The 14,627-nt window shown below is 50.6% G+C and overlaps 2 protein-coding genes across 2 annotated transcripts in view; one reads left to right on the top strand and one right to left on the bottom strand.

Annotated features, from left to right (window-relative positions):
- The window catches only part of Casp9 (caspase 9), a 21,768-nt gene extending 18,892 nt beyond the window's left edge, over positions 1 to 2,876 (top strand). Inside the window, exon 9 of the mRNA XM_026400856.2 lies at positions 870 to 2,876. Coding sequence (XP_026256641.2) covers positions 870 to 959 — 90 coding nt within the window. The 3' untranslated portion in view covers positions 960 to 2,876. The remainder of the gene's footprint in view (positions 1 to 869) is intronic.
- LOC113191186 (chymotrypsin-like elastase family member 2A) lies at positions 1,935 to 14,627 on the bottom strand. The gene is made up of 8 exons (XM_026400857.2): positions 14,588 to 14,627; positions 14,213 to 14,301; positions 9,514 to 9,611; positions 8,292 to 8,417; positions 7,672 to 7,808; positions 5,734 to 5,879; positions 4,926 to 5,078; positions 1,935 to 2,009 (listed from the first exon to the last, which is right to left on the bottom strand). The coding sequence occupies exons 1-8, from the start codon at positions 14,625 to 14,627 to the stop codon at positions 1,992 to 1,994; spliced, it is 807 nt and encodes a 268-aa protein (XP_026256642.1). The 3' UTR covers positions 1,935 to 1,991.

The raw sequence follows: 14,627 nt of genomic DNA, 5'->3' as shown, positions 1-14,627 counted from the left end.
TTGATACTCTCTGCCTGCAAGGGCCACGCCCCCTCGCTCTGTCAGAGCCCCAGGCCGAGAGTCCCCGTTGACATAGCTGCCCTTGTTGCCACAGTGGATGGCTCAGTGAAGGCTGGTGGTGGGCCCCCTGTCCCCTCCCCCCATGGCATAGTTTTTACTCTTGACCCTGGATGCCCCTGCTGTGCATCCAGGGCTCCAGGGAGTGACAGACAGGGAAGGGCAGGGCGGCCTGACAGGCTCGGCCCGCTCCTTGGAAACCCCATCTGGAGCAGCTGCTTCTTCCAAGGGTCCCAGAGTATGTGGCTGCCTCTGGACCCTCCTGCTCCGCCCTGGTGTTCTGCGCCATGAGAAGGGGCTCTAAGGGGTCGTGCTTGCTTCTGAGGGAGGTTGTGGCCTGAGCATGGCCCAGCAGAGCCAAGGCCGCAAGCAGCCACCTCCCACAGTGCCGGGAGTAGGCGCCACAGCCCTGAGTAGGTGACCCCCAGAGGCCACCAGGACTCCTGGTCTAGTCTCTTCTCTCGACCTTTCTTCATGTGAAGCTTTTGTTCTGATTTGAACTTTGTTAAGTTTTGGGTTTTGAAATTTTGTGTTTTGTGCTCTTTAAACTTGTAGTAGTGCTGGGTGTGGTGGCCACACCTGTAATCCCAGCGACTAGGGAGGCTGAGATGGCAGAATGGCTAGCTCGAGGCCAGCTTCAGCAACTTAGACCCTGTTGCAAAAAAAAAAAAAAAAAAAAGTAATAACGGAGAGAGGCGGTAAGTCCCAGCTCTGCACACCACACACCCCGGGCCCATTTGGTGCTGGCCCCCCAGCCTGGCTTGCTTCAGCTGGGAACTGAACTCTGACTCCCTGTGCTCTCCTTCTTGCAGGTGGCTAACGCTGTTTCAGAGAGAGGAATTTACAAACAGATTCCTGGTTGTTTTAATTTCCTCCGGAAAAAACTTTTCTTTAAAACTTAAAGGGGCCGGGATGCTCCCCCTGCCTCATCGTCATCCCAAGACCTTCTGCTGCGGTCCTGGAGGCGGAGAGGCCTGGCCTCCTACAAGTTGAGGGTTCCGTGGCCTGTGCAGGGCCTGCTCCTTCCCAACCCCGGAGGGCAGCTTCTGGTCTGGAGGCAGATGCCAACTGTGTGGAAAGGAGCAGAAAGTCATGGATCCACAGGACCTCTTCATCAGTGGCCAGTCCTGGATCTGTGACCCCATGTTCTCCCTGGAGCAGCGCCAAACGGCCCTTTGCTATGGGCCTTCCCTGCCCTGTTCCTGGCTCTCTCCCTCCAGATACAGGAGCATCCCTCCCCAGTCCTGAGTCATGCCAACCAAAAATATCTTCAGACATTGCCAAATGTGCCCTGGGGGACAGAACCGCCCACGCTTGAGAATCATCCATCTGCAGGGATTTGGGGCTACAAACCAGCCGGCATTTCTCTTAAATCAACAAGCTCGGGCTCTGGACTGTGGCAGCAGGGGCCTGGGAGTTCTGAATTTCAGAAATTTATTGCATTATCTAGTCTTCACAAACAGCTCTCAGGTGAACATGGGCCCTCTGGCCTGTCTCCCCGTTTTGCTCGGGTGCTTTGTACTTCCTCATAATGGAGACTGCCTGTTTGAGAAAGTGGTCTTATTCCTCTTGATCCCCCTCCATCCCAGGGGAGGGGTGAGACCACAAGCGTAGAGGGCAAGTCTCTTGTCCAGGGGAACACGGTTACCAGATCTGGCCAGATCCAGGTCTTCCAGGTTCTGACCCCTGCTTCCCATGTGCCTTCCTTGCTGAGGGACCCCATTCAGGTTCAGATGACCGTGCTGTGCCCTGGACAATGCTAGGCTTGCCCAAGCCTGCCCTGGCCCTGGGCCCTGCTGTCCTTGTTTGCAGGACCATGAGGTTTGGATGGTCTGCTAATAAGTCACACCAAGATGTGAATCGTGGTGATTGCCACTTTATTAGTATTTTGCTTCTGCCATCTTCCCAGTTCTGATGTCCAGAGGCTTCCTTGGTTAGTTATTTGCAATGACCTGCAGGACACACACAAGAAAATAAGCCAGTGGCCCGTGCCGCAGTGTCTCCACCTGAGGAATTCTGATGACATTTGGGAGAAAGGGGAGACCACAGCTTTTCATTGACTCCTGGGGTCTTACAGTAAATAGGGGTCTCAGCCTGGAGTCCTGTTTGGGCTTTAGATCAGGGGCCTGTCAACCCCTCAAAATCATATGCAGATGCGCGTGGGCTTAGATTTTATTTAGTTTGTTTCTCAAATCCAAAGTGCTGTTTGTGAGGCACCTGCGACCTGCCTTCAGAGACTGCTTCCCAGATTCTATTCAGGCTTTTTTTTTTTTTTTTTTTTGGTGCTGGGTTTGAGCCCAGGGCCTCTCACCTACTAAGCACCTGCTCAACTACTGAGGTGTACCTCCAGCCCCTGAACACTTTACTATGATGATCCAGGACCCACTGAAGCTTCTGGATCTCTGCAGCACAGATCCTCAGGCTGCTGTGCGGGATGTGTGTGCAGGGATGTTCACCGTAGCGACGTAAGGGTGAGAAACAGGAAACAGAAGCCCCTCTCCTCATGGTGGGAGTGGGGAAACCAGTTACCACTCAAAGGAGTGACCTGGGTCAAAATGTGACAGGGGATCAAGTGGAGAACTAAGTGGCAGATCAGGAGTTGGACCCTGTTTTGGGCTAGAAGTCTGGGAGCATCGTTGTACATCTGTAGGTATTTTTTATCTGCACACATAGCCCAGGTCACGAGCCTGCACTGTTAGCAGTGACGATGTCTGCAGAGTAGAGACGGAAAGTGGGGGAACGTCATCTTTTTTACCTGATGCCCTTCTGTATTATTTTAATATTTTTATAAAGAAATATTTTACCTTCTGAAAAAGAAAACAAAGCTAGTGACTGCTGAAGGTTCATGTGTTGCTGTCATCCAGGGGACATCTGTTGAGAGGGTGGGATCCAGGCCACCCATCTCCTCCCTGCACCTGCCTCTCGTGGGCAGCTCCTGACCTTGACCCACCACCTGTCTAGGTTCACCTAGCAGGTACTCCCAAGCACCCCCCGGGTTTAGCTATTTGTGCCTCCTGCTGCTCATGGTGTGTCCCTGGCCTGGGACCCCTGCAAGGTGCTACCAGCCTCTTGCAGCTGCTGGGACAGCCTTTGCCAGGGGACAGCTGACTGTCTACTCCGGAACCCGTGGCTGGGCATTGGTGCCGCCCTGGGTGCTTTGGGGTGGATGCAGCCTCCATCCAGCTGCCACCCAAGGTTGGCTTCCCATTGATCCCCCTGCCATCTGGCCTGCTCTGCTGTGCTGCTTCTGGGGCTGGGAACAGCTGAGGCTGGGCAACACATCAGGGCAGTTGCCCTGGGCCCTGCTTTGGGTCTAAAGGTGCTGCCAGGCCCAGCTGCACAGACTCACGGGGCAGCTGGGGCTGGAACAGCGTCCTAGGCCTTCCATTCAGTCAGCGAGGCCCTCAGCAGTGCTGGTGGCTCCTTGAAAGTGGCATGCAAGTGTCCTGCCAAATCCAGTCAGGCTCTCCAGTCGACAGACAATACCCCAGCATCAACACAACCTTGAAAATCAACTAACGGTTTTGGAATCTCTGGGGCTTGTGGCCACTTGGCCAAGCAGAGCCCAAAGTCGGACAAATGAACATGGAGCCACCAAGCAGTCTGGGCCAACTCGGATGCAGCCACCTGCTTGTTTGGACAGCATGGTTTTCCTCGTGTGGCCAGGCTCACGCTGCAGTTTCCTATTTTGTTTTGTAACAGAGCGACAATTTAATTCAATTGAACAGTTTCCTGCAGATTAAACTTAAAATGAGATCAGATGCCAGCTCCCTCCTTTGCAGGCTCCGCCAGAAGCACCGCAGTCCCCACTTGCTCTGGCTCCTGAGAATGCGGAGGAGCCTTGGTGGAGTTCAAGTCCCACTTTACAGAAGAGCAAACCAACTTGGTGGCAATGCTGGGGTGGCTTAAAACCTGCCTCGAGGCAGTCTCTCTCCCTCCTGGCTTTGGTCCCCAGACAGTGCGCCTCCTCCACTTGCCCCCAGAGTCCCTTTCTTAGGGATGAGTCTTCCTGTCATCCAGTTGCTTCTAATCACTGGTGCCAGTGATGAGGATGATCATTTTTGGGGTATGAGGGATTGAACTCAGGGGTGCTCTACCACTGAGCCACAACCCCAGGCCTATTTTGTATTTTATTCAGAGATAGGTTCTCACTGAGTGAAGACCCCCCTGCTATTGCTGAGGCTGGCTTTGAATTTGTGATCCTCCTGCCTCAGCCTCCTGAGCCATTGGCCAGTGATTATTTTTTAAATTATTTTTAATGATTTTTATGGTTATTGTTGTAAACAAATTTGTTGGTTGTAATAAAAAATAGAAATTGTTGTGGAAGCTCATAGGAACACAGCTCTCTGGGGACATGTTCACAGTCACAGGAGGACCAACTTGGCCCCATTTGCCCACAAGCATCCCAACCCAGCCCTGAAAACGCTCATCCAAGGAACCCTCAGTCCTAGCAAACCAGGATGGTTGGTCACCCTACAGAATACTCTCCAGGGGGACTAATTTCTAATGATTAAGGTTGGGGGGTATCTCAGACCATTAGGTTTGGGCTTTGCAAATAAATATGGTCATTTATAGCACTGGATGGTGGGGTCTGGGCCCCCACACTGATAAGCAAAAATGAAATACTCCACTAATCCTAAGGAACCCACTCAAAAAGCCTGAGGGGTGTCCTGTGTCCAACCTCCTTGGGCAAACTCGCCCTCTCTGTTGCTTTTCACCCAATTTGACATGCAGAAATTTTGGATGCGATTATGCAGCTTCCTCTGAGGGCCCCCCCCTCCAACTCTTTTGAGAGACCCTAGGTGGCATTTGTGGGGCCAGGTGAGCAGGGCAGGACCCATGGGGCTCAGGACTGGTCTGGTTCTTACCGTATTGATCCAGTCTATGTAGTTGGAGACCCTGGTGAAGACGGAAGGCTTGCGGTAGTAGTTGCAGCCAAGAGTGGACCCGAAGCTGACCACGCCGTGCACTTGCCACTTGCCATCAGCCGCCTGGCAGTTCAGGGGCCCTCCAGAATCACCCTGAGCAAGAGTCAGATGAAGAGAAGGGAAGGGAAGGGGCTGCCCAGGGGGATCCCTGTTCTCAGGCACTCATGCTGCTCTGTCGTGGGTTGCCACAGCTCTGGGTGCGACAGTAGGACTTACAAGAGCTGATTTGTCCCTGAGTGTCCTGAGCTGAGCTAAGCACTTTATTGGCCTCATCTCCTTACAAAAGCTATGAGGCAAGTGTTGTGAGTACCCAGTTCACCTGAGAGGAAAACCTGGGGTGTTCAGAGGCTACACCTTGCTTGAGGTTGTCCTGGCACAAATGACCCTGCGGAGCTGCACACCAGTTAGGCTGCTGAGCTCTTATCCACCACCAGCCACCTCCTCCCATGACAAGGAGTTTCCTGGGGTCTGTGTGGGCAGACTGAGGGCACACTTGGTCTGAAGGACATGAGAACCCCTTCCATCTCAGTCGCCACTCAACTGCAGAGCCCAGTTAAGACACCATCTCGGGATGGGATTGTGGCTCAGTGGTAGAGCGCCTCTCTACAAGCCACCTTTTCTGGAGATTATAAGGACCAGATTCTGGAATGTCCAGAGGGGTTTCCAGTGCTCTGCCAGGAGCGGTGAGGACGGATGCTGGGACCTCTCCCCGTCCCCTGTCGAGGGAGCCCTGACGTTGGATACTCACATTGCAGCTGGAAGTCACACCGTCACCCCCAGCGCAGACCATGGTGGTCTTCACGGAGCTGCCCCACCAGCTAGCGCTGGAGCAGGTGGCGTAGTCCACAACCAGCAGCAGGCCCTGCTGCAGGATGTCGGGAGAAGCCCCATTGGCTGAGCGAGACCAGAAAGAATGGATCAGAGGGACAGGGGGACTCCTGAGTAAGAAGGAAGTGGTGACACCTGTTGGGCTGTCCCTCTAGCCCCTTTCGCTGTGGCCCTTGTCACGGTCTCCCATGGCTCTAGTGGGAGCAGCCATGTTTTCTATCCTGTGCCCTCACAGCTGATTGGTCAGTATTCTGGCCGCTGCTGATTGGTTCGGGGGTGAGCACCTGACTTACACTAAGCCAATGAGCTTCTTCTCCTGGGAATTTGGGCTGGAGACGAGGAATTCCCTCCCAGGGAGGACTCAGCAGTGGCTGCCATTTTTTTTTTTTTTTTTCTCCATGGAGAAAAGCTTGAGGGGGACCCACCCAGGAAAGAAATTCCGAGGGCGTGCTCATGAATTTCTTCCAGGCTCCAGTTCCTGGTTCTGGCCTGTTCCTAATGGCTGGCTGTGTCTCTCTGCCCCAGGGTTGAGACTCTTCAATCCTTAAAATCTTAAAGCACACTAGTTGGAAAAAATCGTTGGTGTGGTCAGGGTAGCACTTTCCTAGTAGCCCCCTGTGACACTGCCACCGTCACATACTACCCCATCAGCATTACCGCCCCTACTAATGGAGAGGATAAGGAGCATTTGCATTCTTGCCCTTTACTAGGCTTTCCAAAGAGGCAGTCCTGGAAGAAATATCAATAAATATTGTTTGATACATGGGACACTGAAATCAAGAGAAATGAAGTCCCTTGCCTAAGATCACTCTCACTGATATATAATTAACACTCGGATAACACCTGGCACGTTATCACACATGTCTTCTAATCTTCACCAACAGAGTTTCCACTTTAAAGATGAGGAAACCAAGGTCCAGAGGGGGTTGCTGAGGTTACATAGTGATCTTCAGGCAAGCATTTGAACATCCCTGGCCCTGGCCACTCCACCATCTCACCATCTCCCTGCCCTGGGGTTTTCTGGGTAACAAATAGGTGGGCACACTTGTATCTGATTTGCATGAGACGCCCCCTCCACACTTCTTGCTTCTGCACAGTTTTCCTGTGTCCTTGGTTTTGAAGACAAGCTAGTCAGGGGGCCGTAGTCATTTCTCCGAGTGCATCAATGTTGATGTACTCATCTGTCACTCATAGATTTATGTCATTATGAAAAATAAATCCCTCTTCTGCACAGACCTCCCTAGAATCTTCTAAACCTCTGGTGATTTTATAAGGGACGGGTAGGTGCTCTGTCCCTTTTGGTGGCATATTGTCATGGGATTTCTGACCCTTGGGTTTATGTCAAAAGAAGACTCACGCTCAACCATGTTCTCAGTAGCAAGACCAAGTGGCCCAGGAGACAGGTTTGGATAAGGGGGGGGGGTGTCCATGCGGGCTCCAGGGACCTCTGTGGAGCTCCAGAACCTTGAGGTCCCAGAATCTGTGCTGTTCTGGGCCCATCTGTGCTACGCAGAAGTGTCATATGGTCTCTGTACCGTTCATTCAATCCCAGTGACAGTAACAACTAGCACACAGCAGCTACTATGTGCCTTTGTTACTGGTCTGAGTGCCTCCTTTGGACTATCTCCTTCAATCCTCTCTGGGATGTAGGTGCTGTTATTATCCTCGTTTCACAGATGAAGAAACTAGCACAGAGGCCAAGTAATGTGCCCAAGGTCACACAGCAAATAGTGAGAGAGCTGGGATTTGAACCCAGGCCACCTTGGATGACTAGTGGGGTGAGAGACCCAACCTGACAGGTGACAGCACCTTCCTTCCCTGCCTGGCCTGGGTGCTCCCGGCCAGGGCCAGCACTTACTCTGCAGCCTGCCCCAGCCTGTGACGTAGCAGGGGTAGTTGTTGGGTAAAATGGTGCCGGCAGGTGGGAGGCAGGCCAGTTGGATCTTATCAGTCAGGGTGACAGGTGTGGCCAGTTTGAGCAGGGCAATGTCATTCCTGGTCAGGAAAGAGACAGAGCTCAAGAGCATTAGCCAAGCAGGGCTTTGAAGAGTGCAGAGAGATTTCCCTGGGCTGATCCCCAGGGAGTGTAGCTGGGCATCTTTGAAAATGTAAAAGACCTTGTTAGGAGGCTTCAGGGACAGGAAGTACAGAGGGTCTGTGTCCTGCTCCACTGAGATCAGCATCCCTGTGTCCCTTGTCATGGACTAGACACACATGGTCAGTGATGGCCTGGGGCACACAGAGGCCTACAGGCTCAGGAGGCAGGAGACCCAGGTTGCTCCCCGAGTCTGCTCCCTGCCCCCCCCATCACCCCCCCCCCAGGCAACTTTTGCACGGGCCAAACCTGTATGAGGTCAGAGCCCTTCCCCTCCTTACAGAAGGATCGAAGCGGTGGGGGTAGGGTAAGCCCATGGCCTTGGTGACACCCCATCTGTGCTCCTGCCACCTCCACCCCCAGAGCCCTGAGACAGAGCGTACCCTTGGGCCAGATTGTTGTTCCACTTCTGGTGTACGACAGCCTTGGAGACCTTGATGGCCAGCGAGCCCGCCTCCTCGGTGGAGAGGCTGTGCCGGCCCAGCACCACGCGGTAGGTCCTGGAGGAGCTGGGAGGGCACAGAGGGTCAGTCCCTTGCCCTTAGGCCCCCCCCCCCCCTGGCAGGGACACCCAGGAGATGAGCCACTTGGGATGGGCCCAAGTAAGTGATGGCTGCATGAGCCAGTAGTGGGGATGGGGACCTCGTCTTTCCTGGGAGCCATCTGTTGGTTACTAGGTAGGAGAAATGCCATAACATAAAACCCATCACCATGTGACGATTATAACAACCCTATACTAACTATAAACTGACTTAATAAAAGTTGTGATAATAGAAATCTGATACTACTCTGGAGGGAATGAGAAAAATAAGAGTCCCTTTTTAGTTTAATTCTCCACCCTTATTTTCTCTTGGGGAAACTGAGGCCCAGGGAGGGGTAAAGAGTCCAGAGAGAATCTAGAACGGCAGGACGCCTTGTTACCCGGCCTCTTTGTTTTTCCCACCCCCCTCTGAAAGCCTATACATCCGGTGGGGGTAGGTTCAATTTCAGGGCCAACCCACGCCAACCCACGTGGAATGCTGAAGAGTTCCAGCCCAGGTGAGGTAAGCCTCGGACATGGGGAGGAAGAGGGTGTCCTCTCGTTTAATTCACACTACATTCTGTTATGACTGCCAGGCGCCTGTGATCCCAGCCACCCAGGAGGCTGAGGCAGGAGGATGGCATGTTTGAGACCGGCTGGGACAATTTAGTAAGACCTTGTCTCAAAAATTTAAAAATGGCAGGGGAATGTGTCTTAGTGGTAGTACTGAAAAAAAAAAAAATTCTGTTATCTCATTTTTTTTCCTTGGGGATATGTTAAAACTTAGAGAAGTTATTTACACTGTGAAGTGGACCCAGTTCCAGATGGAGAGGCCACATCTGATACTCCCAGGAGGGCAGAAAGTGGGCCTCCCCGTCCTCCACACCGTCCCTCAGTCCAGCCAAGATTGTCAGTCGACAGCAGACTGAATTATAGGTCATCTAAAACTTGTGTCTGGCCAGGCAAGTGGTTATTTGCAAGGCCCCTTTATAGTGTGGTTCAGGCCTTTGGGTCCCCTCTCTTGGAGGTGAGCACTGGCTGGTGGGGCGAGCGGCCTGGGTGACCTGGGAAAGGCAGTTAGTTACCTGATGCAGTGGGCAGCTGTCAAGACCCAGTTCTTGGCCACCAGGGACCCTCCGCAGGTGTGGCGCCACTGGCCATTGGCATTGTACTGCAGGGAGACCTGTGGAGAGGCACCTGTGGGCTGAGTTCTTCCTCTGAGAGCAGGTGAGGTGGCACCTCTCGCCCCAGGTGCAAAACTTAAGGGGTGTCTGAACCTCAGTCATCAGGGTAAAAAACCCTTTAGTGCTTTGTAGAATATAAATAGTCCAAATCTACACAAAAAGGCATGATTAAACAATATTGAAAAGTTAAATAGACTATTAAAAATTAACTTCTGAACATCTTTCTGGGATATGCCCCTTCTTCGGAACTATTTCCTTAGGACACGGCCCTCCAATTTAATATGTCCAAACCCAAACTCTTAATTTCCCCCAAACCTGTTCCATCCTCAGGATTCCCTGCACGGTCAATGCCACCTCCACTTTCCTGGCTGCTCAGGCTAAAATCCTTGGGGCCGCCCTGGGCCTCTTTCTCTCTTACCCCTCACTCAAACCCAAGAGCGAGCCAGCTGGGTGGCCCACACCTGCAATCCCAGAGACTCAGGAGGCTGAGGTGGGAGGATCACAAGTTTGAGGCCAGTCAGGGAAACTGAGAGACACCCTGCCTCAAAAAATAAAAAGGACTGGGGGTGTAGTTCCGTGGTCAGGTGCCCCTGGGTTCAATACCCAATACCAAGCACCAACGCAAACAAAACCAAACCCCATCAGCGGTAACTTTATACATGGAGAGAATGCTTCCCTTGTATCTTGACTCTGTCCCAGACGCCTCATCCCTTGCCTGGATGATATCCTGGTCTTCTGGGTTTTTTTTTTTTTGGGGGGGGGGTGGTGGAGCTGGGATGGAACCTGGGGCTTCACACATGCTAAGCACCCACTCTACCACTGAGCTGCACCCCTGCTCCTAGTCGCCTATCTTTCTTCCAGCTCCCACTTTGGCCCACCCCTCACCCCAAACACACAGCAGCCAAAATGATCCTTTCTACACATAAATCTGATTATATCTCTGTTCAGAACCTCCAATGGCTCCCCCTCTTGCCCAGTGAAAACTCAAAATTCAGGTGGTCTACTAGGTCCTACATCACCTCTCTGACCTCAGCCTCCCACTCTCCTCCCCTTGGCCATGCTGACCTCCATCAGTTCTGCAAATATACCAAGCCTACTTTTGCCCCAGGGCCTTTGCCCTGGCTTCTGTTTATAAAATATTTATAAAATATTCCTGTTTATAAAATATTTATAAAATATTCCTGCTGCTGGAATATTTTTCTCCCAGGTATCAAACTATTTCCTCCATTCCTCTGGGTCTCTGTTCCAGGTTACCTTCTCCTCCTGAAGCCTGCGTGACTTTGGGCACATTTTGGGTCCTGATCGCTTTATACGGGAGATAGGGACCATAATGGTCACCATGCAGGGCCCTCAGGATGATTAATAATCACAGTATCCAACACTATGAACTTCCAGTAATTTGACCGCTCACCTTGTGCCCAGCACGGCCCTAAGCTCAGAGTGTGCATTGGCTCATGTCTTAATTAAGGCAGCTGTGAGCACGTGTACAGTGTGGTCTGTGCCGTAAAGACTGTTAACTATTTCTAATACGATGTGTGCAAAAAGGCAGTTTACTTGTTCCAGGTCATACCAACAGTACTTGGCGGAGCAGAGAGCTGAGCCTGGTCCCCGCTCCTGAACACTTTTTTGTAATGCATGGATCCGGAGACTGTCATGCTAAGTTAAATAAGCCAGTCCCCCCAAATCAAAGGTTGAATGTTTCCTCTGATATGCAGAAGCTAATCCAAAATAAGGGAGGGGGGAGGTTAAAAAAAAAGAATAGAGGAAAGATCAAAGGAGTAGACAAAGGGGAATGAAGGGAAGAGAGGAGGGAGGGATAGGAAAGACAGTGGCATGAACCTGACCTATTTTTTCTATGTACATATATGAACATACCACAGTGAATTCCATCATCAACTAAAAGTAAATAGCAGAAAGAGCAGTCGAATAGAGGGAGGGGAAGGGGGGAGGGGGAAGGGGAAGAGGAAGTACTGGGGACTGAATTAGAGCAAATTATAGCCCATGCTTTTATAATTATGTCAGAGTGAATCCTATTGCTATGCTGAACACCAATAACAAAGTAAAAAATTCTACTTTACTTCTAAAGTGCTTATGGTATTTCCGAGCAGAGCACGTTGTGGTTTGGATTTAGGGGTATTGAGGTAGGGCCATAGTCTTGGGGTGGGTGGGAGAGTCCTCGAAGGCAGTAGAGTGCCAGGCACATTGATTAATCCTGGCTTTGTCTAAAGTTCTGACATTTTGTTCATCCTGGATATTTTTGCATAGTTTGCTTTTAAAAATGTTGCATGAAAACATTACTCATTTTGGGTGCTGAGCCTTAAATTATTCTCCCAAATTGAGGGCTTCACTTGCCTCACCTGAGACTCTGCCTGGGCTAGATTGCCCACCCGACCCAATTAAAAAACAAAACAAACAAACAAACAAACAAAAACCTCCTCAGGGAAACAGAAGCAGGAGGGGCGGGAGCTCCCCAAGACTAACATTAATTGGTTCCCAAGGCAAGGATTGAACCAGGAAGTATTTTATGCAACATCAATTAGTTTCTCAGCACAAATACACTCTGGGTTTGGGGATCCCAGGGGGAGGGGCTGTTGCCCCCCTTCAACTTCCCACAGAAAACAGTGTGAGACTGAAAAAGGTGAAAAACTAGCAAAAGTACACAGAGCCAAGGGTGTAAATTGGGGAATATCAGGCACCATTCTGTCATTGACACTTTTTCCTTTTTGCTGTGCTGGGGATGGAACCCAGGGCCTGCTGCTTGACAGGCAAGCGCTCTGCCATTGAGCTACGCCCCACACCCCAGTTGTCACTTCCTTAATCTAGATGCCATTCCCTCGATGAAATATGCACCTGCTGCACGGGACCCCCTGGGCACTCATCTCTGACGGGTACTCTGACCACCTGGGTTAGAAATGTGCCCTGATCCAGCTGGGTCTGTTCCCAGCCTGTTTCCATCAGTTACACTTGCAATTAATGTGTTTTGATAAGACACAGAGCTGATGAAATATGAGTTCAAAAATAGAGCTGTGGGGGCTGGGGTTGTAGCTCAGGGGTAGAGCGCTTGCCTAACACGCATGAGACACTGGGTCCCGTCCTCAGCACCACATAAAAATAAATTAAATAAAGGTATTAAAAATTTGTTTTTAAAAAATAGAGCTGTGATTTATAGAGAAACTAAATTAAATGCTTGGAAGACACTGGCTAATGGTGACTCTTAAAAAATGGCAATCCCCCCCCCCAAAAAAAAAGGGCTATTGAATTAGGCATCTGTGAAAAAAGTGGAAAGAAGCGGGGAAGGGGTGGGGATGGGGCAGAGATGACAAAAGTCAGGACCAGCTCATTACCCAGATTGCTTCAGGAGCAGCTTAAAGTTCTGCTCTACTTGGGATAGGGAGGAAGAGCATGAGAAGAAGATTACCACTAAATAGGGAAGAGAGGTGGGAAGGAAAAGGAGGGAGAAGGGGAGTTGCACGGAAGATGGAAGGAGACCCTCATCATTATACAGAATACAAGTATGATGTTATGAAGAGAAAAAAAAAGTGTGTCACATTAGATTGGATAGAGAGAAATGATGGGAGGGGAGGGGAGGGGAAGGGGGGATAGGAAGGGCAGCAGAATAGAATAGACATTATGATTGCTGTATGTATATAGGTGACTCTATGACCAGTGTGATTCTGCAATCTGTACAAGCAGAAAAATGAGAAATTATACCCCAATTGTTTCAAATGTATGAATTGCCAAGATCATTGTAATGTCATGTGTAGCTAAAAAAAAAAAAAAAAAAAAAAAAAAAGTTCTGCTCTACTTGAAAGAAATGGACGTAGGTGCCATATTACAGGGGTTGGTTTTTATAAGAAAGTTAAGAATTCAAAAGATTGGTGAACAGATAAGTAAAATGTGTATTAAGCATTTCTAAATCAAAATAAAATGTTTAAAGCATACATGTAGGATTGAAAATGATTTTTCTATACCAACTTTTCAATTACTCAGTCCCAACTATGTCAGACAGGAGAGTTTCCTACATTTGTTTATGCAATTGTAAATTCACTCATCTTTGTGTGCCCGGTCACTAAAAGTCTATAATGTGGGCCTGTGTCCCAGACAGTGTTTCAGTCTTGATTTCTGTATATTACGTCAAGGTAAGGAAGCATTTGTTTTCATTGATAACATGGAATTGAAGATTAATTTGCATAAGCAGCACTGATTGGTTTCATAAAGCATGGGCATTTGCATAGATGGTGATGAATGGCTCATAAAAATAACAGTACTTGTGTAAGCAAATGTCTGATTGGTTAACAGAGTGAGACTATTTAGGAACTTGGGTGCAGGGGTAGTGGGGTGGTGCAGGGGTAGTGGGGTGGCGTGGCTCCTTATGGAAGCTGGAAAAGGCACCTCTTCCCCAGCCCCAAGGTTGGCCAAGGACACAAAAATGTGTGGGTTTTTTTTTTTTTTTTTTTTTTTTTTTGGTGAAGTTGTCCAAGCTGCCTTCTGAGGTCCCACCAATCCTCAACTCTGCCAGCATAACAGACCCCAGGGTGGGAGGGCAAAGGGGGGATGAGAAATGATGGGGTGGGAGGAGGGTACAGAGTGGTTGACTCACCTGCCAGGGCCAGCTGTTGGGTGTCGCCGCTTCACCTCCAACCACCCTGCTCAGTTGGGGCAGGTGAGTGGGGAGCCCACAGCTGAGAGCTGTGGAAGGAGAACCGGGGGCGAGTACAGGAAGCAGCCACCCAATCAATGGAGACTATGCTTGCTGCACACCCAGCACCCAGATAGAAAAGCCTTGCTCTAGAAGGACCCCGAGAGGTCTCAGTCCAGCTTTGCTTTGCTTCTCTGAAACTCCACTCCAACCTTCCTATAACTACACAGGGTGGAGTGCAGTGGGAGAGGGCCAGGTGGGGATGGAGGGCAGGGAGGTCCCCTTCCCAGTCCCACCAGGAGTTGGGAGAGCGGCGCCTCCGGGTGATGGGGTTACCTCCAGCCACCAACGCAGACAGCAGTAGGGTCTTGATCAT

Source organism: Urocitellus parryii, chromosome 11 (genome assembly GCF_045843805.1).
Source record: "Urocitellus parryii isolate mUroPar1 chromosome 11, mUroPar1.hap1, whole genome shotgun sequence".
Classification (NCBI taxonomy): Eukaryota; Metazoa; Chordata; class Mammalia; order Rodentia; family Sciuridae; genus Urocitellus; species Urocitellus parryii.
Note: the sequence above shows the minus strand (reverse complement) of the source record. Positions and strands in the feature narration are given on the sequence as shown.

Coding starts and splice junctions, on each gene's coding strand:
- LOC113191186 (XM_026400857.2), bottom strand. CDS start 14,627: ATGATCAAGACCCTACTGCTGTCTGCGTTGGTGGCTGGAG. Junction 8,418..9,513: donor ACAGCTGCCCACTGCATCAG/GTAACTAACTGC, acceptor GTGCCCTCCCAG/CTCCTCCAGGACCTACCGCG. Junction 5,079..5,733: donor GTGTGACTTCCAGCTGCAAT/GTGAGTATCCAA, acceptor ACTCTTGCTCAG/GGTGATTCTGGAGGGCCCCT.